The sequence below is a fragment of the Salmo salar genome, chromosome ssa12 (genome assembly GCF_905237065.1).
Source record: "Salmo salar chromosome ssa12, Ssal_v3.1, whole genome shotgun sequence".
Taxonomy (NCBI): domain Eukaryota; kingdom Metazoa; phylum Chordata; class Actinopteri; order Salmoniformes; family Salmonidae; genus Salmo; species Salmo salar.
In genome coordinates, this window is record NC_059453.1 from 34649009 (window position 1) to 34660729 (window position 11721).

General features: G+C 40.8%; 1 protein-coding gene across 4 annotated transcripts in view; it reads right to left on the minus strand.

Moving 5' to 3' along the window:
• The window catches only part of LOC106564848 (sprouty-related, EVH1 domain-containing protein 2), a 32156-nt gene extending 22548 nt beyond the window's left edge, over window positions 1-9608 (minus strand). For 2 of the 4 annotated variants that reach the window (XM_014131308.2, XM_014131307.2), the window contains exon 1: window positions 9201-9607. In XM_014131308.2, coding sequence (XP_013986783.2) covers window positions 9201-9226 — 26 coding nt within the window. In that variant the 5' untranslated portion in view covers window positions 9227-9607. Of the gene's footprint in view, window positions 1-9200 lie in introns of all 4 variants that reach the window. The other 2 variants (XM_014131305.2, XM_014131309.2) reach the window with 2 other exon arrangements.
• Between the last annotated feature and the right edge of the window lie 2113 nt (window positions 9609-11721).

An 11721-nucleotide genomic window follows, 5' to 3' on the forward strand; every position in this document is an offset into this window, starting at 1 on the left:
GGGGGGGACATGTCAACACATGACATATTCAACAGGTCGATTCCCTTGGAGGTCGGAGGCCCCCCAGATTGCTTATGACGTATGCTATGGCAAAATGTGTAGAGTAGCATAAAACTGCAAATTTCTCTGCCTCCTGGCAAAATGTGTTGAAATGCATGATGTTGCCCCCACCCCCACAAAACAATATTTTCCCTAAAAAATTTTATTTTTTTGGCTTAGTGTAGGTGCCCCAAATGTGTTAGTCTGACCCTATTCAGACACACTGCATCTCCTCCGCTTAGCCGTGCTGTCTATTCACGCCCCTCCCCATTCATTTCAGTCAGGGGCGGTACGAGGAGGGGCACCAGCCCCACCTGAAACACATCTCATTCCAAAATCATGGGCATTAATATGGAGTTGGTCCCCCTTTGCTGCTATAACAGCCTCCACTCTTCTGGGAAGGCTTTCCACTAGATGTTGGAACATTGCTGCGGGTACTCAGTTCCATTCAGCCACAAAAGCATTAGTGAGGTCGGCACACTGATGTTGGGCAATTAGGCCTGGCTCGCATTCGGAGTTCCAATTCATCCCAAAGGTGTTTGATGGAGTTGAGGTCAGGGCTCTGTGCAGTCCAGTCACGTTCTTCCACAACGATCTCGACAAACCATTTCTGCACAGACCTCACTTTGTGCATCGGGGCATTGTCATGCTGAATCAGGAAAGGGCCTTCCTCAAATTCTTGCCATAAAGTTGGAAGCACAGAATCGTCTAGAAAGTCACTGTACGCCGTAGCATTAAGATTTCCCTTCACTGGAACTAAAAGGCCTAGCCTGAACCATGAAAAACAGCCCCAGAACATTATTCCTCCTCCACCAAACTTTACACTTGGCACTATGAATTTAGGCAGGTGGCGTTCTTCTGGCATCCGCCAAACCCAGATTTGTCCGCTGGACTGCCAGATGGTGAAACGTGATTCATCACTCCAGAGAACGCGTTTCCACTGCTCCAGAGTCCAATGGTGGCAAGCTTTACAAGCCGATGCTTGGCATTGCGCATGGTGTTCTTAGGCTTGTGTGCGGCTGCTCGGCCATGGAAACCCATTTCATGACGAACAATTCTTGTGCTGACGTTGCTTCCAGAGGCAGTTTGGAACTCGGTAGTGAGTGTTGCAACTGAAGACAGACGATTTTAACGCATTACGCCCTTCACCACTTCAGTCCCGTTCTGTGAGCTTGTGTGGCTTACCATTTCACGGCTGAGCCGTTGTTGCTCCTAGGTGTTTCCACTTTTTGGAAAGGTGGCATCCTATGACAGTGCCATGTTGAACGTCACTCAGCTCTTCGGTACGGGCCATTCTACTGCCAATGTTTGTCTATGGAGATTGCATGGCTGTGTGCTCAATTGTTTACACCTGTGAGTAACAGGTGTGGCTGAAATATCAGAATCCACTCATTTGAAGGGGTGACCATATACTTTTGACCATGTAGTGTATGATTGGCCACCCTTGGTGCCCACCCATTCTCATTAGGTCAGAGCGCTGTCAATATGGCTCAGATTGGAAGAGGCAGAGTGCGTTCGTTCTGGTTTTCCCGTTGGCGCGGAAAGAAATGTGGGCTGCTACATCAAGTTTGGACACACCTACTCATTCAAGGGTTTTTCTTTATTTTGACTATTTTCTACATTGTAGAATAATTGTGAAGACATAAACTAGGAAATAACACATATGGAATCATGTAGTGACCAAAAAAAGTGTTAAACATAAAATATATTTAGATTTGAGATTCTTCAAAATAGCCACCCTCTGCCTTGATGACAGCTTTGCACACTCTTGGCATTATCTCAACCAGCTTCATGAGGTTGTCACCTGGAATGAATTTCATTTCAATTAACAGGTGTGCCTTGTTAAAAGTTTAATTTGTGGAATTTCTTTCCTTCTTAATACTTTTGAGCCAATCATTTGTGTTGTGACAAGGTAGGGGTGGGTATACAGTAGATGGTCTTTTACCAAATAGCGCTAAGTCCATATTATGGCAAGAACTGCTCAAATAAGCAAAGAGAAATGACAGTCCATCATTACTTTAAGACATGAAGGTCAGTCAATCCGGAAAATGTCAAGAACTTTGAAAGTTTCTTCAAGTGCAGTCGCAAAAACAATCTAGCGCTCTGATAAAACTGGCTCTCATGAGGACCACCACAGGAAAGTAAGACCCAGAGTTCAGCATTCCAGGTGAAGCTGGTTGAGAGAGTGCCAAGAGTGTGCAAAGCTGTTATCAAGGCAAAGGATGGCTACTACATGATTCCATGTGTTATTTCATAGTTTATGTCTTCCCTATTATTCTATAATGTAAAAATTGTAAAAATGAAGACCCACTTGAATGAGTAGGTGTGTCCAAACTTTTAATTGGTACTGTATATACACACACATACACATCCGTTCAAAAGTACCCGCAAAACACCAGTCTCAACGTCAACAGTGAAGAGGCGACTCTGGGATGCTGGACTTCTAGGTAGACTTCCTCTGTCCAGTGTGTGTTCTTTTGCCCATCTTAATCTTTTCTTTTTATTGGCCAGTCTGAGATACAGCTTTTTCTTTGCAACTCAGCATCCCGGCTTCACCTCTTCACTGTTGACGTTGAGACTGGTGTTTTGCGGGTACTATTTAATGAAGCTGCCAGTTGAGGACTTGTGAGGCGTCTGTATCTCAAACTAGACACACTAATGTACTTGTCCTCTTGCTCAGTTTGAGCCTGTAATCGAACCCACAAATGCTGACGCTCCAGATACTCAACTAGTCTAAAGAAGGCCAGTTTGATTGCTTCTTTAAATCAGCACAACAGTTTTCAGCTATGCTAACATAATTGCAAAAGGGTTTTCTAATGATCAATTAGCCTTTTAAAATGATATACATGGATTAGCTAACAACGTGCCATTGGAACACAGGAGTGATGGTTGCTGATAATGGGCCTCTGTACGCCTATGTAGATATTCCATAAAAAATCTGCTGTTTCCAGCTACAATAGTTTACATTAACAATGTCTTCACTGTATTTCTGATCAATTTGATGTTATTTAAATGGACAAAAAATAATTGCTTTTCTTTCAAAAACAAGGACATTTCTAAGTTTCCCCAAACTTTTGAACGGTAGTGTGTACACACACACTTTGTGGATTGGGCATAAGGTTGGCAAACTACAACTATAATAAAAGTCAGTGTTCATCTTTTTTTCTTCTTAACATAAATACATATGCATGTGTGACCCCACGTCAACCGTTCGCCCCGCCCCCTCCATTATCTACACCACAATTTCTCCCCTTTACCATCCAACATTCCTCTCCCTACACATCTCCGATTAGTATAGTATGCTCTAGTATTTACGGGGACCTTTATATGGAAGGTATACTAAATTCAGAATGAAGATGTCACAGTATGGCTGGCAGCTGAAATTGGATAGAAAATGAAAGGCATGTAATCTGTGGCACTACAGACCACATGCCTAGTGGTGGCACTACAGACCACATGCCTAGTGGTGGCACTACAGACCACATGCCTAGTGGTGGCACTACAGACCACATGCCTAGTGGTGGCACTACAGACCACATGCCTAGTGGTGGCACTACAGACTGAGTGCAGCAACACACTTTATTAATATACTCCAGACACACACCGCCACGGAACAGGAGATACTTCTTTACTACATGATTCCACATGTGTTACTTCATAGTTTTGATGTCTTCACTATTATTCTATAATGTAGAAAATAGTAAAAAATAAAGAAAAACCCTTGAATGAGTAGGTGTCCAAACTTGACTGGTACTGTAGTTCAACAGCACTTCTAAATGTTGCATGCCGAAAGATAGTTACATTTCTGTACGTAAATGTTACTTAAGCAGCTGTTCCATAACCACATCGCCAAACCTACTGCCAAAATAAATAAAATAAAACAAACTGCCACACAGGATAAAAAAATAAAAGAATAATCTGCTCAAATTGTTCCGACCTCTGCACCCTTTCGCTGATAAGAAAAGGATGTGATAAAGCTTGGCTAATCTTACCTCGCCTGCTTATAAACCCCCAAAACACACAACACGCACACGCACACAATCACATAAAATACAATCATCTATTAGCTAAGGAACCCGTTGGTAGTTTTAACTGGTCCTCAATGGGGCATCAAGACTGAGTATGTTAGTGACCATTTTCTACTGCATAAGTTTGTGTCTTGAAGTTGTAGACTACACTTCTAACAGAAGCGTCTTGAGTTTTTGTAGTGTGTGATTTTTTGGGACAGTCTTTTTAAACCTCCATTGGGGCAACTGGACTGTACATTGGGATGGGAATAACTGGGAATATAACTAGTTCTTTGCGACAGTAAACTGAACTTCCTTTTACATGCCCAAATCTAATATCTGCAAAACTAGTCATGTCAAAGCGTTCACCAGCAACGGGTGACGCTGCTAAAGCAAACTTTACGCCAAAGGCCCATTGGCTGGACGTCCGGGTTCAGCCGTTCGAGCACACTGTTGCCTCAGGTGGTCCACTGACACCAGGGAAAACGTATGCAAACTCCCCACATGCTTATGGCACCATCCCCGTACAAAATGGTCAGATCTCAGTTCCCCTTTCAGCAGAGAGATGGAGCAGATGGTGTTTCACTTGGTCACTGCCAAACATTGAGAATGAGTTCCCTCGTCGTCACAAAGAGAGGGGCTATGCTCTTTAACCAAGTCAACCAAACCGGGGCGAAAGGAAAAGGACACTCTGTGACCTTGTGCGGTGCTTTCACATGCGCTCCCCTGTCGACAGATATCCGAAACGTGAGCATGTCTGTGTGGCGAAGTCGATAGAGGCAGAATGTGGACCCGTGCGATGCCACTATTGAACTGAAGTAAAGGAAATCCATCTTCCATTAGACATGTCACATTGCCATTTGGGCTACAGGCCAACACCATCTCTGCCCCGTGACTTCCCAATCACTAGGCAATAAGCCCCAATGGTTTTTGTAGTGTACAGGTTGGCCCCGTTCGTTCGAGTCCCTCAAAGTTTGGAGCAGTTTGAGTCAGGATCGATACCTTAGAATGAAAGAGAGTGTCTAGTGCAGTATTATTCATGTAATGACAAGCTTCGTGTCATTGGTGATAGGCTTATTGTCTATGGCAATGAGGTATCTCTTTGACGTTCAAACAACATTTCGGTAGAGGGAAAAATGACATCACTAACAGCAACTATTTGGCTCCAATAGTTTCATCTCGTCTCTGCTTCATTTTGCCGTAGTTGAGCTGAACCCTGCCGGCCCAGCTCATGGAAGGGGAGGGTTGATATGAAATCGATCCAGGGCAGTAATGGGGCTGCGAAGCTGGGGAGAGTTGTGTTGACCTTTCCTCAATGTCATTTTCTCTCCTCAGTGGCACTATTGACAGCTCAGAGTTTGCCAGTTCTGGGGCGTCATTACTCTGATCAATACAACTAGCCAACCCAACCTCCGGAAACGGGGAGGGGAGACGTGCACATGGATTGGGGGAATGCAAGGCAAGGCAACACCTCACAAACTTGCTGTCTAGAATAGTACAGCTGAGTTTTATTGCACTTAGACCAATAAAATTGGACCACTATTAGCCATTTGGAGACATACAATAAAACAGTCTTTAACAGTTGTGTACTGTATGTAGCTGGAATTTGCAGGAACACTGTTGTGTAACTACTCTGGCCTGTTGCTCGAGGGTACTTAAACTTGTGATATCATTCGAGAACTTGAGCATCCCACGTATCCTTTTGTGCACACATGAAAAGTTGCCAAGACGACTTTGTTCCAACATTCCCACCTTTCAATGATGTTCAATTGCTTAAGAAATGTCAACGCCAACGGTTATGGATTGAAGTAACCTGCTTCTTTTAGCACTTTCAGTTCGGGGTAAATGTTTCACAAGCTCAAACTATTCGATTTCCCTTTACATTACCATCTGAGACATGTGTTTACCTATAGGGGTGTGAGTGTACCATAAATCATTATAAGAAAAGATAGCCTACTCCTTCAGGTCATAGGTTATTGCCAAATCTCTACACGCAGGATAAAGGACATAAAGCTATGAGCAACAGAACCTTTATTGCCAAACCTCCAAGGTGTACTCTACACCCAAGAACATATGCCTTATAGAACGTGGAGGCCAGTGGTGGTCAGTGCCATTTAATATTAGGGATGACTATTGTATCATTAGGGATGACTATTGTAATATTAGGGATGACCATTGTATCATTTGTTGGGCTAATATGTTGGATAGACATCGAAAGAGGTTACAGAAGACAGAAATGCAAAAAGTGTCCCACTTCTTCCTGAATTCACCCTACAGCATGGATGACTGTCATTCATATTCCATTCACCCAGCTCAGTGTAACATCAATAGGTTTTGGCTACTACATGATAATCGAATTTATACCCATCATGAGGTTGCTACAACCTTGCCTACAAATTAAAGTTTATACTGTGGGTGCACAGGTTGAGAGACAAATTGGAGTAATCAAAAGTGACACATTCAATACCGCCTAAATTTGATACATTAGCTAAGTAAGTGAATGGTAAACTAAGAAGAAAAATTACAACAAAATATAGCTATGGTTAGGGTTACTGTATAAGTCTATGTAAGAGTGTGAGAGCCATGAGCCTCCCAGGTTTTGTATTGAAGTCAATGTACCCAGAGGAGGACGGAAGCTAGCTGTTCTCCGGCTACACCATGGTGCTACCCTAGAGGGTACTGTTGAGGCTACTGCAGACCATTGCAAACAGTGTGTTTTAATCAGTTATTTGGTAGGGATGGATATGAGTAATCGAGTACTCGAACTTACATCAAACCTATCTTTAACCAGATATCACGTTTTTCAAATACTGTAAAAAATATTTGGTCGAAACTCGGTCGTCTTTGAAGACAGCATTAATTTGCTTTGACTCGTGTTCCAATTGTACATATGCATTTGCAGGGGCACAACAAAAACGAAACAAAGCGGTCCCGTGTGACTCATGTGGTAGAGCATGGCGCTTGCAATGCTAGGGTTATTGGTTCGATTCCCACAGGGAACCAGTATGAAAAATGATGTAGGCCTACTAACTACTGTAAGTCGCTGTGGATAAGAATGTCTGCTAAATGACAAAATTCAAATGTATCAAACAGTTCTCCCTAAATTCCCTTTCCCACATGCATGCTGAGTATTTCACAACCTCGTGCTAGGCCTTTAGAAATAAAAACGTATCTAACTGATGGGATACACAAGCTATATTCCTTGCCAAATGACGATCGTTTTATCACAATTCGAAATGGACTGGTTGACTGAAGGAAATACGTGTTCCAACAACAAGCTGCTGTTTTGGAATAATTGTGTCCCGTCTAATTTCCACTCAGGCTACTTTGCAGTTGTTACTAGTTACCACAGCCACAAAGTCAAAATTGGCTATACTGTAAAACTGTATGAAAACAAAAACTAGCTTTTTGGTCTTATTTTAAGGTTAGGCATAAGGTTAGCAGTGTGGTTAACGTTAGGTTTAAATAAGATATAAAGAAGAGAAATTGTAGAAATAGGCGGGGTTTATGACTGTGGCAACTAGTGACGACACTACTTTGCGAACTGCTAGTGCCATTTAGAATTGGTTATGCTATAACCCCCCCTAAACAGAGACAGGTTCCACACTGAAAATATGAAAAACAGATTGATAAATAGAAATTGCATATTTTCATCAGAATCATTAAGCCTAGGCCAACTAAATCGAATGCATGCATATCGAGAAAAAAAGAAGAAAAAAGACAGATTTGTGTTTGTAACACAAAAAAAAATTGTTTTTCAATTCACAAAATCGAGCCTGGTAAAAAATAAATAATAATCACTGAGAAAAAAAAATATCCATTGCACCGCCATAGGATTCTACAAGCAAACGCCACTGCTGAGGCTACTAACATTTTAAAGATTGTGTGCCACGATATAATATAACCAGGTGAAATTACTGTTTCAATTAATTACGTTTAAAATTGCACTTTTTTTTATTGACGGGGTATTTTAGCAATTAGGATGTGTTATTTGTAATGGTTATGATAAATTATGCATTGGTGGCATATAGATAAATGTTCTAAAATTATATTTTTTTTCTTTTGAGTACTTGAGTACTTGAAAAACAATCATGCAAGTACTCAAAGTAAAAAAATGGCAGACTACTATTTGGTGAAATGTGAATATTTAGTACCTATAGTTTTATCTAAAAATTATAACTTTTTAAATGTTTCACTATTTTTATGAAATTCAATGAATAGGATGGTCCTCCTCCTTCCTTCACTGAGGAAGCTATATGTAGGCTACAATAGGATATCTATTTTGAAAAGAAAGTGTGTATGCCTATAAGTAAGACGGAATGAACTTTTACATGAGAAAATGGCATGTGTGAAAACGGGTTGACCCCTAGAAATAGAGGGAGAAAAAAAAATGTTACAACCAACCAAATAGCCTAATGTAATGTACAAGGTACTTGTAATAAAATAAAACACTTTAGGACGGAAATGTTGACTATCATTCGGTACTGGACTGAATCAACTGGATTATCTTTCCAACTAGACATTCATATTTCATCGTACTTAGAAAATGATGAAATATTCGCGACTACTCTATCAACGCTGCGCGCACCCTCTCGGCCTTTGCCGTTGGTATTTTTATGAATGAAGGACAGTATGCAAATTAGAGCGATTCACGAAAAGAAATGGCGGATATGGCATATCAGTCCCCCACAAAGAAAGACTTTCTAGCCAACAGCGTCACCGTGCAAACGAAAGCTACTTTTCCGTGACCGTGCTCCCACATCATTTACATTGTGGTCAACATACAATGTTGTTATAAATTCTACCGTGTTATGTGCATGGCAAACGGTGATATGAAGTGCAGTTGAAACGATTCACTGTAAACCCTTTACAAAATGTTTCCGATCCAACCCCTCCCCTCGTCCTCCCTCTTTCAAGACTGAAGTCGTTCAGGAGGGCGAGGGGGCCTAACCATCCCGCTCCTCTGTCCACTAACGTTACATTGTAACAAAGCATTTTCAACTTGGGGGAAAAAACTTTAGGTCCACTCTCCTCATCCATCTCAGTATCCCATCAACAGACATACATAACATGGGTATAATTAGAGTATTTATAACATGCAAATTAAGAATTAAGACTACTTTTGTGAAGTAGCTAACGTTATAGGCTACTCACTCGTCTGGGTGTGTTTCCTCGGTCATTTTTTCGTTTCACCTACAATAATATCCCACCGAGGGTACGTAATGTGGTGTCTTCATTTTATCTTTCCCTTCTCGTCCAACCCCTCGATCACACACTAACAGCAGTAGCTTAGTTTTCCGAGCGTTTTTTCAGTTTGTTTGCGTTATTTCTCGCTTCTCTTCTTCGTCTCTCAGCGCTTTACTACAATTATTCGAGCGCATCCACAAGAGAGTAAATCCCTTTGGAATACCTCCACCGATTTAATCCCGTCGCGCCCCATGCTGAAATGCGGTAATTAAAATCGTGCGTTGATGTCGGTGAGGATGGCCCCGTACGAGCCCCATCTCTGGTTACTCCATGTTGGATTCTGTAGGTAGAAGCCAACGCCGCCGACACTGGAAGTGGAGGGGGGCTTGCGGAAACGATGACGTCAGACCCGAAGGACTGCAGATTTTATAGAATTTTTAGGGATGTCCAAAGCTACCAGTGGACTATTTGGCTATAAGAAATGATGATGCATGTGTTTCCCTATTTCTACTGTTTCACCCAATAAGGTCACTTTCAGTACATTACATTTACATCACAGTTTGGCCTGTACTTTATCATAGGTGCCTCCTAGTTACATTTTCAAGTAGTGCTGGTATATTATGAAGATGTGGATACAGGTTTAATGATACCTAATGTAGCCTATTTATGAACTAGTGAGTAACCTGAATACCTCAATAATGATTATCATGCATTCATAACAGCTGAAATTACTGGAATACAACATATTTTTCACCATCATCAATTATTTGCCAAACACATCTGTCATTCACTGACAATACGTGATGAGAAAAATATATATATATATAAAATCAAATTTTATTGGTCACATACACATGGTTAGCAGATGTTTTTGTGAGTGTAGCGAAATGCTTGTGCTTTTAGTTCCGACAGTGCAGCAATATCTATTCCACAAAAACTACCTAATACACACAAATCTGAGTAAAGGAAAAATAATATATACTGTACATATAAATATATGGATGAGCAATGACAGAGCGGCATAGGCAAGATGCAATAGATGGTATAAAATACAGTATATACATATGAGATGAGCCATCAGATTAAACAGCCATCACTAACACAGTGAGGCTGCTGCCTACATACAGACTTGAAATCATTTGCAACTTTAATAAATGGATCAGTAGTCACTTTAATAATGCCACTTGAATAATGTTCTTCAGTCTCTCAGTCCCAACTTTGATGCACCTGTACTGACCTCACCTTCTGGATGGTAGCTGGGTGAACAGGCAGTGGCTTGGGTGGTTGTTGTCCTTGATGATCTTTTTGGCCTTCCTGTGACATCGGGTGCTGTAGGTGTCCTGGAGGGCAGGTAGTTTTCCCCCGGTGATGCGTTGTGCAGACCTCACCACCCTCTGGAGAGCCCTGCTGTTATGGGCGGTGCAGTTGCCGTACCAGGCGGTGTAGAGCAGCTGTAGATCGTTTTCAATTAAGGTCATTGTATCACATTACCGCTGTTTCAGCCTTAGTGACAATGAAACTATATTTTTTCTATTGTCAATAAACTGAAGTTCAATTTCTTACACATAGAAGAAACAACAAACCATTGTCCAAACTCCAATAGTTGTCTTCTACCACCACCTAGTGGTCAACATATGTGTTACATTAATTTGCCGTTCACAACTGTCCAGATTACATTTTAGCAGCGGTGGAAAAAGTACAAATATTGTCAAACTGAATAAAAGTAAAGATATCTTAATAGAAAATGAATTATGTAGGAATATATTGAAGTAAAAGTAAAATTTGTCAAAAAATATGAATAGTAAAGTACAGATACCCCCAAAAAACGACTTAAGTAGTACTTCATTTTTTATTTTTTTTAACCAGGTAGGCAAGTTGAGAACAATTTCTCATTTACAACTGCGACCTGGCCAAGATAAAGCAAAGCAGTTCGACACATACAACAACACAGAGATGCTCATGGGGTCAAACAAACATACAGTCAATAATACAGTACAACAACAAGTCTATATACAATGTGAGCAAATGAGGTGAGATACGGGAGGTAAAGACAATAAAAAGGCCACGGTGGCGAAGTAAATATAATATAGCAATTAAAACACTGGAATTGTAGATTTGCATTAGGTGAATGTGCAATGTATAAATACTGGGGTGCAAGGGAGCTAAATAAATAAATAAATACAGTAGGGGATGAGGTAATTGTTTGGGCTATTTATAGATGGGCTATGTACAGGTACTTTAAAGTATTTTTACTTAAGTACTTTACACCACTGCAATTTAGATGATCTGATATATTACATTTTGGTGTAAAATTACCTAGCACGTACTGACATGACATTGCATGGTATCCTACTCTTGCATTGTACTGTAATATTATTGCATTGTGTCACCATGTTATTAGTAATACTTCAAGTTTGACATCAGTGTAGCTAGAAAATATGTTTTACACTTTACTTTATATATATATATGTGAATTATATTTTAAACA